Raw genomic sequence first — 17,823 nt, forward strand, 5'->3', positions numbered from 1 at the left:
GGGGCCCCGCCCCTTCAACGCCTCACCTTGGTGGAAGGGAAGGCAGCGAGGGGCGGGGCGGGGCGCGGCGCTCGCAGGGACAGGAGGGTAGCGCCACCTGCCGGCGGCCCCTGGAAGCGAGCTGTGGGGGTCAGGGCTGAGACAGGAGGCGGGAGATGGCCGCGGTGTTGGGGGTTAAGTGCTGATAAAGCCGAGGTGAGGATCCGAGCCGCGCGTTCCCGCCCGCCCAGGTACGGACTTGCCTTCGTATCACGCTTTTCTTCTGTCCGCCCGGCGCGGGAAGTCTCTGAGGTGTGCCCTGAGGGAGCACCTCAGGGCTCCCTCAGAAGACCAAAGCCTGAGGTAAAACTGCCAGAGCTGGTCATGGAGGGCACGTCCGAGTGGGGACACAGGGCTCGGGCCCATCGTGGGGACACTGGGATGCGGGGCTGAAGGAAGGTGAGGACAAAAGGGGCAGCAGCAGCTTGGAAGGGGAGAAATAAACCTGAGCCCTGAATGAAACGTCGGCCTCTGCGGTGTCAAAGGCACAAGCTTCAATTAAGCCTTTCCCAGAGCTGGGGCATGATTAGCTCCTCTCCTCCGCACATGCCTGAGCTTAAATGTCCCTATGAGGTGTGCAGGAACTGCCTCCAGTCATCCGTCTGTGGGACGGTGGAAATTGTCTCATGGATTCCACATGAGCATAGTTGGAAGAGGCTTGATAAATGGCTGCACTGCGTGTGCATCACGAGCCCGTTGCCGTCCAGCTTCCCTAGTGCACGTGCCGAAGGGGCCTGCTCCTGACTGGCAGTCGCTTATCGAGCCAGTGCTGCAGTGCTTGTCTCCATTGAGGGCACAGAATCTCTCTGGCAACATCCAGAGCACGGAGAAGAGACTAATGAGGAAATAGGGCAACATACAGGAAAGGATTCGGCCCAAACCCCGATCAGGGATGGAAGTGCAATTGCTGATAAGGCATCTTTCTGGAATTACCTCCTTCACTTAATGCCAAATCTGATTAGTTTAGGAATAAATTCCAGGACCAGTATATAGGGTAATGGAAGATTCGGGACTTACGGTGTATCAGTGTGCTTTCCACTCACAACATCACTTAAGTTGTAACAGGGCCAGACTGTTACTGCACAATAAAACTAGGATTAAACGGGGGTTAAGAAATCTGAAAGTACATCAGAGGTGCTTACTACAGAGAAAAGGTTGTTGCCTGGCAGAGCACATCTTGAAAGCATGTTAACCCTAAGTGAAGATCTCAGATGCTCAGTTCTTGTGATATTTCCTACTTCTTCCCTTGCTTTCACAATGACATTTTCCTAAGGGAAAGATCCTGCAAAAAAATTAACTAAGAGGACTGCAGCTACTGATTCTGGAATACGAACACACCTTCATAATGCTTTGGGAATACTTCAAAATACTTTGGGATATTTAAGGTTCTCTGGACATATTTTAAAATGAATTATGACTTTTAGATTCTTAAATGCCTTTAAAAAGCTCGCAGTTGGTTCTGTTTGGCTTACATTTTTTCCCCACATATGATTATGTTATTCAGATAAATTTATGATATATTTGTATCTAACTTACAGTGAGTTTTGAGTTTATTCCTACCTGGAATAGAGTTCCAGAGTATATTCCTATCTGGAAGTACTTTTATTCCATATAGTATATAAGTTCATCTATTCTCCTTCCATAGGGTAAAAAGTACCAAAGACATGAGCCGTCTCTTAAAAGAACAGGAAGGAGGATTTGTTGCATTCTTATAAAGAATTACCCACAAAAGAGGAAGAAAATGGCAAAAAGATAAATTGTGCTTTACTGTCTTGAAAACTGACCCAAAATAAAATCTTTTTCCACTTTTACTATGCACTAACCATAGAACAGCCTATGCTTTGCCTTTTGCCAGAGTATTATGGAGCCGATATATGCTGTATTACATTTTCCCTGTAGAAAGGATAAACAAAAGCTTTATGACTCACTGTAGTTCCACCTGTGCATTAAGCCAGCAGTGATGTTAGTTGTAAATACTGCAGCTTAAGCTTGTATGTGCTATCCACACAGGGAGAAACCTGTGAATATGAAACATGCGGATATGAACAATGCTTGATTTATTCAGAGATAAGCTAACAGACACATCTAGACTGGTTACTCTCATGTCTTACCTACTGATAAAGTATATATGATTTTCTTTCTGTTGTTTGGCTATTTGGCTTCAATCACTGAAATATTAATAGCTGTTATATGCTCAATTGCACTCAGATGGTACAACAAACATTGATTTCTTCTTGTACAGATAACATTAACTCTTATCTGTTTTTTTCTTTTCTGCCAGGAGCTTCCAAGGAATTCATTCTCATGAGCTGCGTTTGGCCTGGAAGCTGAAAAACAGGAGGTGAGGTGGAAGACAGCACCACAGGGATTCTGTTTAAAAGAATGTCCTTTTCAGTTTATGTGTGCGTGCACTGGAGTGAAAGAGCAATTTCGATTCTGCCCTGAAGGGGCAGATCAAATGTGTTGTGTGGGGACATGAGCTTCGCTCAGTTACACCAGTCTGACTCTAGCTTGATCTTCATGGGACGTTCCTCTTCCCAATATGAATATATTCCAGCAACTTGTACATGAGTTACCCCAAAATAATAATAATTGTCATCGTGGTCTATTTATAACAGAAACATGAAATCTAACCATCCATCCAGCACACGTAACTTGATTGTTTTTCAGGTGCTAAATTCATCATTTCAACTTCCATAATGATAGAAACCCATGATCTCCTGTGTCTGGAATTTCTGCAGGCTGCTTAAGTTCCAGATGAAGTTAGTTATTTGGGTACTTATTTCCTGATGTGATTGTTTTATATATGAGGCAGCAGAAAGAGTACGCATTCCTCACCTGAGGTATTTCACTCCTGTATTCCTCAAACGCTTCCTGTCCTCATGTAAAGGCACTTATACAAGAGGTCTGGGTACCCAACACCACTGCGAAACACTTCTGTACCAACTGAGGATTTTACCAGCTGCAACAAAAAAGCATTCCTAGTCTTCCCTTTCTAATTTAAGGAAGGAAAGCACAGCTCCACTAAGTGGCAGCACTAGGCATCGTTATTGCCCCCTTCACTGAATTATCTGTATGTTTGTGAGAGATTTAATATAAACTGCTACTTAAATTGCAACAATATGTATGCCTCTTTTTTTTTTGCTCATAGGGTTTGATTTCAGCATTACCAGGACAGATGTACTTGGAGAGCCTAAGCGTAACCTTACAAAATACTTTCACAGGTTCATATTGCGCAGAAATTTCCACTTGAATATGAACTTTACATATAATAACATTAATTTACCAGTTGAAAAACACATTATATGGGTCCTCAGAAGTTATACTGCATGGTCTTCAAAGCAGTTTCACAGCTTTTCTTCAGTGCCAAAGCAGTTCCAGACACGGATTCATCTTACACAAGTTAGGCAGACCATATTTTACAAAATCCAGGCTGCTTTACTATTCACCTTATGTCTGTGTCCAGAGCATAAAGATAACCTGTTTCAGTTTGTGCATTAGGATGACTAAAATATATAGCTGAAGCACAATTATAATGTCCAAAAGGCATGTTGCGTGCTTTACATACCACAGTAGTAGGGGTTAAACTGAGCTCCCACTTGTGTTAATCAGAGCATTTTAGATCACTAAAGCTGTCAACTAACATGCCTAAAGCAGGGAAGTTTATATTCAATTGCCAAAGATGCCAAAGCTGTCAATAAACATATCCTCACACGTAATTATAATCTTATGAAGTAATCTGTATTACCAATTTCAGTCATTCTTAAAAAGTCACTGGTGGGATTGAATACTAAGACATACCTAAGAGGTACTGAAGTCAAATCACAGCCTGTAACAAAGTTCCTAAGCAGATTCCAGTGCTGCCCCAGCTGCATTCCTGAAAAGCTGTTATCTAAAAACGATGACTCCATGTGGCACGCTGGTTAGGTGCCTGTACTGCTTTGTCTGCAGGCTGAAGCACACTAAATCCTGAAAACAGAAAAACAAGAGCATGTGCCACTTATTTTTGTACGCTGTTTTGATTCTGGAAGACCAGCATGAGGAAATCCCAGCCAACAATAGTTCTTCAACTGCTACCTGTGGTCCATTTTGAAACTGACTAAACAGATTTTTGGTGTCCCACCACAGAGTATTTAGAGCATTTTTTTTAACTTACAACTGATTAGTTGTAAGTAAAAACTGTTACAAAACTGATTTTGTAACTGGGAAAGAAGATAACCCAAACCAGTCCTCTATTTTCATGCTGTGCAACTTACAAGCTGAAGGTATGTCCCTAAAATGTATTACTCTTCACAGAAAGAAAGGCAAAAGTGACCTTAATATTACTATTGCTTAGCACTGATGCAGAAAAATTTGCACGCAGCTCCACTATCTTCTTATGCCGTAGGAGTTAACTAAATTAAATCCTACATGCCAGCAATTCAGGAAAAAAACATCATTGGTTGCAATCTTTCTGTTCTTCAGTGACTTCTGTTCTATTCAATCTCAAAGAGCACTGTGGGGATGAGCTTCATTTACACTAAAGTTAAAACAAATGTGTTTTACACCAAAGTCTAGTGTTTCAGACAGGATAATCTGTCATTTTTTTTCTTCAAAACTTATTTCCAAGAGGGTAGGAACTAAACAAACAAAGCCACACGTTCCTCTTTTGATATACCCATGAAAGGTTATTTTCAGGCAAAATTGATTTTGAAGGCTACTAGAATGAAATTAAAAAAAGAAAGAAAAGAGTGTGGCTTTGCAGCTCAAGGAGGATTTATGATTAGAGGAGACACAGCAGATCCTTTGCGGCTTTGTTTTCCACTGTTCCCCAGCAATGTTCTCCAGCTATTGTCCAGTCTGGCCTCTGTAGAAGAATGAATGCCAAGCCACAAGTGTATTTATTGTCCATTGTAGCAAAAAACGATGACTTTGCTACCTCAGGGTGGGAAGGGATTATTATAGATTTTTAATGTCCTACGGGATTATGGAGTTTTCTTAGCATATCAAGACAGACATCTAATGTATGTATGGAGGCTTCAGGTGAACTGCTGCTGTGTTGTAACAGAAGTTCAGTAACAGGTTATCATAGAATGGGTTCTGGTAAAAGCCACCTAAGCTGACACCTTGGATGTACCCTGACCATCAGTACCTCATCTCACTGCTTCTTAGTACTGATTTTTCCTCCCTTCATGTGTGAAAGTGTCAAAGGAATGTAGCTTAGTATCACACATGCCCTTTCCTTCCACTTCCTCCTCACATACATGATCAATCACACAAAGAAGTTCGAGATCTGGATTTCATGAGTACATGTTTGCCACCACAAACTTCCCTGATGCAGAAGAGCCACGGGCTTGTGGAACTGTGCTCCTCCACACGATGAAATGCAGTGCCAGCTGCAGAAGGTCTCCTAAGAGTTGTCATAGTCACAGTTTCTGATTTGTCTTATACAAGATATGCTTACCATTTTTGTTGGAGAGTCTTCCATGGGTTTATCTTTTTCCTCATAGAAACTCTTCCTCCTCTAAAGCTTTCCCATCCTTCATATTGTTCTATGATCCCTCTTGAGGCGCTGTTTATGTAAGAAAACAAGTATGGTCAGCAAGGTGTGTGCTGACTGTGTATCTGAGGTGTGTTAATCTATCCTGGAATGTGCTAATGAAACATGCCTGAGATATTACAGTAGCAGTAAAGAAATGGGTGTGACATACTGAGAATGCCAGAGCATCTTACTATTTATTTGCTGTCAACACTTAATGCAGACCCAGCACATGCTATTAAGAAATCATCTTTGCACTTGCATTTCATACCTACAATGCAGTAATTATACCTAGAAGGAAGGAATGTGTAAGGAGCATATGCATCTCTTTTGTCTCTTTGTTCAGACATTTTCTACAGCAAGGAATAAGCTCACATGCTTTCAATGCAGGGCTGCTCATAGGCTAGTCTAGGAGAGCATGGGGGCTTTGGTTACGCACACTTATGTGGAGAATCTTAAGTTTTAAGCATGTACAAAATTGAACAAAAGCAATGGAAGGACCTGAATGCAGCAGTCAGAAAGGGGAAGAACCTGGAAGAGCAACTACTTACATCAGTGGACTTTCACTAGCGCCTCTTTCCACCCACTCTGGTAAAATACATCCTCTACAAAGCAAGTTATTTGTAATAGACAGTCCACACAATGCCATAACAAAGTGATTTTATTGACATTCCTCTATAATGATATGGTTGAATAGAAAGCACAGCCTGAGTATCATGTGACATTTTTCTGTCAATAGAAGCAAAATCAGTCCAATAATGAGGACCTTTCCTGCCATTGACTTTATGTAGTCTTTAACAAAAACCGTAACAGACATCTCTGTTAGATAAATTGGAAGCTGCAGGGAATTTGGCTAATGGTAACATTATTTACTATACCTAGTATCTACTATCTACAGGCATCTGTTTTTCTACTAGAACAAAGGAACTACATGACTCACTAGAGAGAAAGGAACAATCCAATCTTTTGGACCTTGTGGTAACTGGAAATCCTCTCCCAGATTTAGTGTATTGCAATAATTTTTGTTTTCTTTTAATAATGAACACTGAGGTACAGCAAGAATAATAATCAAAAAGCACCGCATTTGTCATAGAAAGATCTGTTGGTCTGCATTGGACTGAAAGTGTTTAATCTTGACTGGGAAGCTCTATTAATATTACTATGGAGACAGGGCAAATTATTATTTCAACAGAAATGAACCAAATCTCCAGTCAAATTCATCCTTCTGGAATTCCATAGACTGTCACAGGATTAACAGTGAAGGACGAGTTTAACTCATCCTCTGTGCATGTGTATTTTAGCCTATTTCTTATTTGATTTTCATGTCCAAATTCAGTATCCTATTGTTTTCAACTAGAGGTATGTCAACTATTTGTTACAGTGAAACTAGAACAATAAAACACAAACCCAACAAACACCCCCTTTCCCACAGGCTGTCTCTCAGACTAGACTATGAACTCAAACTTTTGCTGCAGTTCATGGGCACTTGAGCAATCTGGGTGAAAAAACTCCTTGTGTCAGACCTGTACAAAACTCATGATTTCTCTGTTAGATGTACATTGGATCACTCACTCTTGCCTTGTGATAGCCACGGATGTCCCTGGAACATAAAAGTCAAGTTCTGAATATGTGCAGCTACGCGATTGAAACTGAATGCTCACATAACCTACTGCAGACTGAAGTGACAGCATCTGTGAGGTTTAGACGCAATTAACTGTAAGGTACGGTTGGTTGTACTGGATCAAATCCTGCATAGCTTATGTGGCTGAACAGTCAGGGAGACTATGTCAATGCGGAAGAGCTACCAGTGATTTAAAATACCTATTTTCGTTCTCATACCTTTAGCTTAATGCTAGTACAGCAACAGGATTTCATACAGAAAAATATCCCTTTCTCTCCCTCTACCCTTAATGGCATCACAACAGTCACCTTGAGAAACATATGGACCCTCTGAAACCAAGTGTACAAATTACCAATATTCATTGTTCCTATCAAAAACTGAAATCCACAAAAGCTGTCAGTTTGCCTATTCCATTTTTCACTTGCATTTTAAAATCTACTGCTGTTGATGTCATTTCTTAATATAGCCCCCACCATGTTCCAAGGGAACTGAGCTGAACAGGTTATTTTACTGTAAATCTGCCCTATGGAATGTCTTCCAGACTTTCCTGTGGGAAAACAATGAAACAAGAAATTCTGTAATTAACAGTCAGTGTTTTACAAATGAAAACGCAGACCTGGGGAGGGCACAGATGATTAAATGAGTAACAGCATCTGAATTGAAAGCTGAACAAGGAAGGGTATATGCCTTGCATATGCATAACAACAAAGCCAGTTAATTGCGTAATGGACAGGTTAAATAGCAGGTCAAGGGAGAAAGGGCTCCTCCTCTCTCCTGTTAGCACCATTCGCTGCCTCACATTAACACTGCAGTGCCACCTGGATGCACGGCTTCCCTTCACTCCAGACTGAGGCCTGATTCTGCCCATGATATGATGCAATGAATGCAGAAAAACAGTGTGGAGCATCGATGAGGATATCCTAGAGATGATGTCAGTGTTTGAAAATCTATTGGGGTAGGGCATCTGGGGAAGAGAGAGGAATGGACTGGCATGGTAGAATGCAAGAAAAGCTGAGTATGGCATTTTCTCTCCTGTAAAAAATGAAAATAGTCAACTGTCTTCCTCTGTTCCTGGCTTTAGATCCCAAAAAACATGCAAGGAAATCTGCACGACCTTGGCACTTTGATGTCACCACAGTCACCTAAGAAAGTAACCTTAAAAAATCCTCAGCTGTGTGCTAGAAAGACAGCTTGGACCAAGGAATTTGATGGGAAGCAGCTAGCTATGCTGAATGCTTCCCAGAGCAGGAACACATGAAGTGCTCAAGATGGTATCTGCCAACCACCATGGAGATGCATAACACCTAATCCAGCTTAGTGTGTGGTGAGTGCCAGAACATGTGAAGAAGAATTTCAGGAGAAAGCTTTCCTTGTTTCAATCAGTGGGGTTTGATGCTGTCTCTGAGATAACAAACATCTTTTATTATGCTACAAAAAATAGTTTCCCTTTTCTCTTAATAAAATATAGCTTTTCAAGACTTAAAAAATTTCACTATACACTGTGTAAAGATTGGAGATTTTTTTTTTCCTTTTTTGCTATGTTACTGAGACAGCTCTTGATGCAACTATTTGCCTTGGCCAAACATGGACCAAGCAGTTGGATGCTTCTCTTTTCCTCTATTTTTGGAAGACATCCAACTTTTGACATAGTGCAGGTGAGTTTATAACATCACCAGGCAAGAAAATAAGAACCATACAGGAATCGCTGGATTTTGGGGCCCAGTGATGAAGAGGCAGAAATGACAGACACTGGAAGATTTGGTTGTTCATTCTCTCCTGGTGTGACTTGCTCTGATGTAAGAAGTGAAGATTTCCATCTCTGCTGTGCAGTGGGGGTGGTCATGTGGAACAGACGCCTGAGAGCTCATGTGTGGAAATCATGAGCATCATTTTCAGTGCCTAGTACCATGATGCTGGCCCGTAGTGGCAGCCTCCGTACACAACTGGAATATGAGTACTCAGTAAGAATAACAACGTACTATAAAACAGATTCTCAGTAAAAGCCATACAGTAAATTAGTATAAAAGTGGCTGAAACGTCACAGAAATGGAATGAATGGGGCAATTTAAATATCCCAAATACTTTATATATCATTAACAAAAGCTACTATTTCTGCTTAGAAACGTGTTTTCGGGTCCACCACGTTTCACCTTTCAAATACCTACTGACCTAAGAATAAAAGTGGGAGAATGATCTACAACTCTCAGAATGCAGTTTTTCAATTGTGATGAGTTTCTGTAAAGTTACCATAAAAATATGTGGGAAAGCAGCATCCAGTTCTTTTCTCTGGAGAGAAAACTTACGGGAATTACATGTGTCAGACATTGAACTGATCTGATTTTACAGTTTTCTGAAGCATAGCTAACACAGAACTACCAGTAACAAGCCCCTAGGGGGGTGTGGTATTTCATGTGAGCTGCTCGGTACTATGATGTTACCTTCTCACTTACCTTCACTCACCCTTCACAAGTCTCTCACTTCATATTTCATGCATCCTTTAACATAGTTAGCGTCAGAAGATACTTTGTATTCCTTTTCCCAGTTAAGACAAACACTTTCAATCTGAGATTAGCCTTGGAAAACAAGGGCAGCAAAGAGTAATAAATAAAACACAATCAGAGCAGTGAGGTCGGTTGTAACAGCCTCAGCAAAACCCATTTGAAGACAAGCCTTCTGCTGTTTACCTCTTGCGCCCTGGTTTCAGAGCTGGAATGCAAAGTACACCAAACTGAAGAGGGTTACGCCTGCCATTAACAAGAGCTAGATCTTTAGTTCAGCGGTACCTAGCATGACCAGAGGGCCTTTGGGCTTACTCCAAGAGGAAGTGCAACAGTCTTAACCCAAAGAGAGTTACAGTCCCCTTCATCCCTGACTAGCACCCTCATTCACTGCAGCTTCTCATTTAACAGACCCTAGGATAAAACCTTCTCTCTACGACCACACTCGAGGTTTCAGAGATTTCCACTGGATAAGAAAAGAAAAATGACAGAAGTGAAAACTGCCCCCAGCAACCACAGATTAGCCCAGCTTCACAGAAAATAAATGGCTTCTGACACAGGGGATGGGATTGTCTAGACTTCTCATTTGGAAAGGAGCATTTTAAACATCAGAAAACAGAGACCTGGTAAACAGAACCCAAGGGTATAGAGTAGAACATTCTTCTTACTTCTCCTTTTCCTTGTCATATACAATACTAAGGTAAAGGAGCCTTATCCTTTATGCTACATAATAAAACATCCATCTTGAGTGTGCACAACCTTGTGCTTCTTATGTGGTAAACATTACAATGGAGATGCCCCTCCCAGTATCTCTGAAGTGCAAGTTCTCTCCAGTGCTGGCAAGTACCAATCGTAACAATCGCTGTTATGCTTTGCATTGCGTTACAGGTTGGCTTTTTTAGTTTCTGAAGGTCTGATCTGCACCATGTGTCTGGGCCAGTTCCAGCTGATGCAAGTGATGTGGATCATGAGTTCATCTATAAAAATGTCAGTTTTGCTCATAGGCGTCTCTCAGATGGACAATACGTACAGAGAAAAACAAGGATGGATGAAGATACATTTGACCAGCTCCTAAGACTGGATTCAACGGTTAAGAAGTAAGATGGGCTGTGAATTGATTTAGAAGATGTGGCCATATAAAAGCTTGGAATGCCTGATGAGGGTTTTTTTTTTATTTTTTAATCAACGTAGGTGGAAGTAAACATTTATTAACATTTGGTCAAGTGTAGTGTAACTTGCATTTGTATTTTCATTGTTATTAATGGAGGTATGTAGAGATATACAGAAACCTTGAAACAGTTGGTTTTCTATTGCATACAGACTAGCAGTCCATTGGAAACAGAGGATGAAAGCATGAAGGTTAGATCTTAGAGGGAGGCAGTTCTTCATGCACAGCTTTTGTTAATCCTGATTTTGTTTGTTTGTTTTTCAAAACTAAAAACATGGGAAACCAAGATCAAATGATGGTGGACAGGAAAGGTGACATCATCAGCCAGAAAAACACCAGAAGTGCCTGAACCCCCTCATTCAAGTCCAAAGGTGCTAGTTTCTTCAACAGCTGTCAGCAGCTTTTCATACAGCATAGAATACGAGGGGTAAGGTGGAAGATCCAAACGGTTGAAACATGTGTGTGCCCTGCAAAAGGAAAACATGCCTCAGGTTAAGTTTATCCTGAATAATTTGAGAAAGTAAAAACTGAGAAAACAAGTTCCTACTGAGACTCAAAACATTCAAGTTCACTCAAGAGAGAAAAAGAAATTCTAACTATTGCAACAAATTCTGCCAAAATCTGAGGTACTGCAATGCACGTGCACATACACATAAATATTTCAAAGAGAAGCTAAGTATCAACATAACATCATTCTCTGCTATCTCTGCATTCAACGTTTGCAAGGATCTTGCAGGGATCTTCATATAAAGAACACTGGAGGTCACTGAGGAGATGGGGTCTAGGCCCAGATAGAGAGAAAACTCCACTATTTTGGTTGCTTTGAGTTTCCCCCCCCCCAAAATACAACTCAGCTGTACATCCAGCATGAGCAGCCGGCAAGTTTTGCACAAGTGGACAAGCATCATGTGATGAACTCTACTGCCAGAATGGGCTCAGCATGTGTTTATAGTGAGGCAGGGCTGACTGGTGAAAGACCAGTCAGTGATCTGCTAAGGAAGGCAGGTTGCTGCAAACACTCCTATAAGTCAGCTGCTGCCCATCTACTGCAAGGCTGGCCTTTAGATGTTATTTATTTGTAATAGCCAAGGTAAAAGCAAAACATTGTGTGCAGAGCAAGCTGCCAACTTGATGACCCTCTTTGCCCACAGTTCTATCATTGTATTTACCCCGAGTTGGCAGCACCTTCACAAGAAGCCGTGAAACGGGTTCCTCACGTCTCCACCTTGTTTCAGCTTTTCTGGTAGCAGCAATTAGACCCAGATGCAAACTGCACTGTGTGGGGAGCTATACAAACGTGGAGCAAAGCAACACTCCCTGCCCCAACAGTTCATCCATTTCAACTGACTGAAAAACCGTAAAGCTCATTCAGCAAACAGCGGGGGCACGTTTTCATTGAAATGGTCTCATTTTGTTCAGTCAGCTTGCAGTTCTACATGATCCTACAAATATTTGTTTCCTCTTGCTTCCTGGAATGAATGTGAATTGATTAAACCCTACACAGAGGGAAATGCAGCCTCAATGGCTAACAATGTCTACGCTTCTGGCCCCTAGTATTTGTAGAAGCCGTGAAGTTGTTTCACTTTCAGCTTTTCTATCTCATACTTTAATGTTATTTCTTCCAAACTGAAGCAGAAGAGCTACCTTGGAGAAACTATTTGAAACCGTGCTAGTCATCCCTTAGGCCACCCACAGAGTGAGAAAAACATGATACTGATACATGGGCTGGCCTGAGACTTGCAGATTCAGAGGGAGAGTTTTATCAAGCACCAATGGTGAATCACTAAAAGCAATCAGGCAACTGAAATAGCCAGGAGCACGTAATCTTCACTGCATCTCAGCATTTCAATTAGGAGAGGTTTTACCATCTTTTTCCCTTTCCGAATGAAGATGTGTTAGCTGGTCACTCTTTCAGAGTGTGAAATAAACACAGAATTTGTGGGAATGAGCTGGGCACACTTGAGTCAGTGAAAAAGGAACATTAATAAAGCCATTACTGAATGTATCTCTTGAAATTAAACATGGCAGCTCACGTGTCTCACCCATGAATAGCCCTGCACTGTTTATTGTTTATCTCAGCAACCTTTGGCAGCACAAGTTGTTTCTACAATTGCCAATACATATCAAGCACTGGGAGTTATTAACTGAAGGATTCTTGTAGTCCCTTCAGACTGTGCTTATCATAGGCAAGACAGCACCATTCAGAGACAGACAGTCTTCAGGAGCTCAGCTGCCTGGCTCCAGAACTGAGAGTCCCTCCCAGCCCGAACTATTCCACAATTCTATGATTCTGTGGTGGCTCAGGTGTGGATTCTGCTAATGTAACCTTGCTGAACCTAAAGTAATACATCTGTATGGTATTTAACCATGGCACATTTTACTACATGATATCACAGCATTTCAGACACTGCTGTCACACATCCTACTGTGTGGTGCAGACATAGCCACAGCCGCTGACTGGTGTTTACATTCTTGCTTAGAAGGTCTTAGAAGGTTTACTTACAGCCTCTCAAGGAATTTATTATGGGGAGCAACTATGACAAAGAAAGGAAGAAAAAGTTACATGTTTAGAAACTGCAGCACTTTGCCAAGTAGTGCTCTGCTGTTCTCCAGTTCAACAACTTCGTAGAAAAAAATGTGTTCACTCCAAAAAAGGCCATGAGTGTGCACAGAACCCCCTCCTACCTTATTTAGAGATGAACCTTACCAACTAACATAAGGCTGGCATTCGAACACAGCCATGCCTGTCAGGCAGAAACTGGGCATTTCTCTTTTTCACCTTGCTTTCTTTAGAAGAAAGAAGAGGAACCCACAAAACCTTATTTGATCAACCTCAGTTCCACAGGTATCAACTTTTGTTCCTTTTACACTTACATGCTGCCTGGGAACCACTGCTTAGTAGGTTAATATACATTCATAGCTGGTATTTCTGTTGTATGTGAGAAAAGAGGAAAGAGAAGAGGGATGGGAGATAAGGAATGATAAAGGAGAGCAAAGCATACACAGTCCAATGAGAAGGACAGAAATTATGAGAACAAAGTTCTCAGTAGTCACAGAGAATCATTTTTTAATTGCTATATGGTATTCTGGTTGATTAAATACCTGATCATCTAACAGACAGGGACAGAATTCTCTTACAAAAGGTCAGATATTTACTAGCACTGGTAATCTTTATCATGCACAACCTGCAGACACAATGGTGGTGATCACTTACATTATTCTGCTGAATGAAAATCTTGTTTGACGAAAGGGTAGTTGTAGCTCAGCACTGCTGGAAAAGTGACCTCATTGTGTCAAATGTGATTATTTGACTCACTGGGATTCACACTGAGGTACTTACTTCATTGATACTCAAACAGAAATAACCTTGGAGCTGACGGGTTTTGGGCAGGGGAGGAGCACAAAAACAGAAGATGGGGCAGTGGCATTTCTAGGCACTGAACACTTCTGCGGGCTGAGGATTTGAGAAAAGGGAACTGTTGCCTCCTATAGCTGCAGTAGAAAACACTGCTAGTTCTTTGCACTGGTTTGTTCTGGGCCAGGAGTTCTGCTCCCACAGTATCAGAGGAAGCTGTGCCTGTTCATTAGTGTTTGGTGGGGAACAAAGAATAAGTTCTTACGGTCCTTGCATGACCCAGGAAACGTGAAGAGAGGCTTCCTGCCTCAGAAGAAGCTATAGCTGGAAGAATTCTCTATCCATCCCTACTCAGGCAACCAGTTACAAAAAGTAAAATACGCAACTCCCTTATTTTGGGACAAAGTTTTGCATATTAGGTAGGTAGAGCAAAAATCCACCTTGATGAACAAATTTACACTGACAGATCTGTAAATCTGGCAGTCTCTTTGGAACCTGCCTCAGCCTTTCAGTGTCAAGAGATCTGGGATTAGAACATACCTCTGAGCTGTACAGTACTCTGACTTTCTAACATGGGTGGTCTCAAGGTCAATATAGACAGGAATAACATGTCTAGTACACATGCACACTCCAGAAATGAACTACTGGTGTAATCTAACTCTTATTTGTATTAGATGAACATATTACACCACCATCACCCTGTTCATGTAGGGGAACTGGTACTGATGAAAAAATCCACCAATTTAGAATGAAGGTACCAGATTTTCAGCTTCGCTGAGAAAGTCTTGCACCCTCAGTGCTTTCAAGAAGCACTCTGGCATTATGTACTAGGGGCTGTTCTTCAGAAAGTGCTGCAATTAAGACATTTACACCATGCCTCTTTTCTGGGAGTGCCACGGTGCTGTCACAAGCGCAAATGCGTGGCTGGTTTTGTCACATCTTTGCTTGCCATAAGCAAATGGCAGTTGCATGCTCCATTGCCAAAGTGTAAGGACAAGATGTACAGGAGAGCTGTCTCACTGCTTTAGACATCTGGAGCAGTACTGAGATAATACAAAAAGAGTCCTGGACTCTCCCAATAGAGCTAAAAATTATCTTGATGCTTTGTAAAACAGCTGAAAACCCAAAGGCCAGGCTAACCTATCCCCAGTGACCCGCCAGCTACCTGCATGTCAGAGAAGCCAAATGCATCAGCTTTATGCAAGCTTCCATAACAACCCTCACAGCATTGCATTTATTTGGTCATGGCCTAAGAACTAAGCCAGTAATTAAGAGGTACAATCCACACCTAAGCACATAAATGACTAAATCTGATGATTGCTAAGACACAAGAAAGCTATTTGGCTGGGGTTTTTCCTAGGACTTTGAAAGCATGGAGCAAAGGTAACCCTCACTGTGAAATTGCAGGAATTGTTAGAAGGAGAAGGGAATTTATTGTGGTTTATTTTAAACAGCTAGTTACACTCATAGCGTATCACAGAGCCAAAAGGCCTACAGGATATGACATGTAACTTTCTTTTAGCCACTAAGTCTAAGTAAATACGTAAGTAAATCTAACCAAACATGAGCAATCCATAATCAGGCATTTAAAGAAAGTTTTAAATAACATTTATTTAGTTGCTTGACTAAGGGTTAAGGGAGCCTCCAGGTTTAGCCTGTGTGTTTTATGTACTTCTTAACACTGTGTATACTTGGCAGCACCCCATAATTTCATACAAATGCACCTAGTAATTCAGGGTGATCAAGCTGTGTTTATCCCCCATGAGCAAGTGCTGTTTCTCTTTCCTCTGGCTAAAATGAATGCAGAGCTCTAAGACTTCTAAAAGGTGCTAACAACTTTCACCTGCAAAAGAGGCCTCTTTCAGGGAGAGCAACAAGTCTGGGGATCAGCAGACAAACATCAAGTCGTTAATATGGGTATCCTGGGGCCAACAGCATCTAGGTCATAAGCACTGCCTGGGTTCACAAAGGAAGTTAAGCAGAGCAGAAAGAGGCCAATTACCTTTTCAGAACTTAATGGGTCAGCCCAGGGCATTTTCTGTGGCTAAAGTTCCCCTCCTCTCTCGCCCCTTTCCATCCCCAAAAGAGTGAAAACTGATCTCTGCAGGAATGCTGCAAGTCTGTGACTTCCAGTCGCTGCCTGTCTGCAGGCAGGAATGCCCTTGGTAAGCTCTGAAGCCCTTACGTAGAACCGGACTATACCTATATATGCTGCAAAAGGGGGATCTGGCTTACACATAGCAAACTGTAGCTCTCACGCTTTCTCTCCGCATTGCTGGCTGGAGCTCAGAGGGCATGAGTCATCTCACTGACCTGACATGTTTCCATCTGTTTTTACATCTCAGTGCCTATGTCTAGCTTTCACATAGGTCTCCATATAGTCTCTAGAGTATGGTCAATGGAGATAAATCAGGATGTGCCAGGTGTGATTCAGCTGAGCCATTGTAAAAGTCTGTGTTCAGGTGAAAGGAACTGTGTCTTAAAAATGCTTACTTTCCTTTTCCTGACTTTAGAGGGAGTCCACATAAGATGTCAGCTCTGAATGTCTGCTCCTGTGTTTCCCCACTGCATAAACATGGGCTTGAGTAGGCCTGGACTAAGAAGGTGAACATATTTGGACTTCCCCTCTCCAGAGGACTCTGGAGGTCTGCTCAGGTCCATGTCTTACAGCATGCTTCTGGGTAAACAACACGGATGGCAAGTAACCAGGAAAACATCCTTTGGAGGGCAAATGTTATGTAAAATGGTCACACAGCAAAAGTATCTCAGAGGTGCTGAGATGCAGCCCCATGAACAATGGGGCAGAACCTCAGGCAACTGTAAAGATGTTCAAGTGACTCACTTCAGTGAAGAAGGATGAGTGCTGGTCACTGACAGAGTGCTGGAGCAGAACTCAAAGCTGAACATATCACTAGCTCTGCTATGACTCTCTTGGGTGGACTTAGGCAAGTCAGACCACTCCTTCGTACCTCAGCCCCTTTGTTCTGTAAAGGAAGATGACCTCTCTTTTGGGAAGCACTGTGAAATCTGTTGACTCTCTATGACATTATGGCTCATTTGCTTCTAGCTGGTTGACTGAACTAGATGTAACAAATTGGGTATTATCACCACATGGTCTGAAGTCCCTCACTAAGCTTCTTTGTGATGGAAAGGTGGAATCATCAGAGCAAATGAAGGGATTACATTCAGGTCTCTGGCCAAAACTTAGACAGATTCTGGCTTTCATAGCTCTGTAACTCACAAATATTTTCACTAATATTCTGGAAGTAAAGGGAACAGAATAAGCTCTGGATCTGTTCCAGAAGAAAAATAAGAGAACTAGGTTTGGACCAATGGAAATCTTGATCTTAACTATTTCCCAGGATTCAAAGACATTTAAGTTGAGCCTGCAAATCAAGAAGGCAGCATAAGAAAACCCTTTTATCCAAGTGTAATTACAGAACAAACTCATAATTGTTCTTTGCTGTTATAACACCTCCTGTATGAAGATAGGCTGATAAAATTGGGGCTGTTCAGCCTGGAGAAGAGAAGGCTGCGTGGAGACCTCATAGCAGCCTTCCAGTATCTGAAGGGGGCCTATAGGGATGCTGGGGAGGGACTCTTCATTAGGGACTGTAGTGATAG

At 41.9% G+C, this 17,823-nt stretch overlaps 1 protein-coding gene and 1 long non-coding RNA gene across 10 annotated transcripts in view; one reads left to right on the forward strand and one right to left on the reverse strand.

Moving 5' to 3' along the window:
* Window positions 1-269: 269 nt before the first annotated feature.
* LOC130611016 (uncharacterized) overlaps window positions 270-17,823 on the forward strand; it is a 33,895-nt gene continuing 16,341 nt past the window's right edge. The window contains exon 1 of the long non-coding RNA XR_008975136.1: window positions 270-438. This is a non-coding gene — a long non-coding RNA (uncharacterized LOC130611016). The remainder of the gene's footprint in view (window positions 439-17,823) is intronic.
* The window catches only part of HECW1 (HECT, C2 and WW domain containing E3 ubiquitin protein ligase 1), a 246,136-nt gene continuing 238,636 nt past the window's right edge, over window positions 10,324-17,823 (reverse strand). For all 9 annotated transcript variants that reach the window (XM_057431266.1, XM_057431262.1, XM_057431264.1 and 6 more), the window contains one exon: window positions 10,324-11,311. In XM_057431266.1, the coding sequence (XP_057287249.1) occupies window positions 11,200-11,311 (112 nt within the window). In that variant the 3' untranslated portion in view covers window positions 10,324-11,199. The remainder of the gene's footprint in view (window positions 11,312-17,823) is intronic.

Source organism: Pezoporus wallicus, unplaced genomic scaffold (genome assembly GCF_028554395.1).
Source record: "Pezoporus wallicus isolate ANWC-B61680 ecotype Strahan unplaced genomic scaffold, APGP_CSIRO_Pwel_v1 scaffold_11491, whole genome shotgun sequence".
In the NCBI taxonomy this organism is placed as follows: Eukaryota; Metazoa; Chordata; class Aves; order Psittaciformes; family Psittacidae; genus Pezoporus; species Pezoporus wallicus.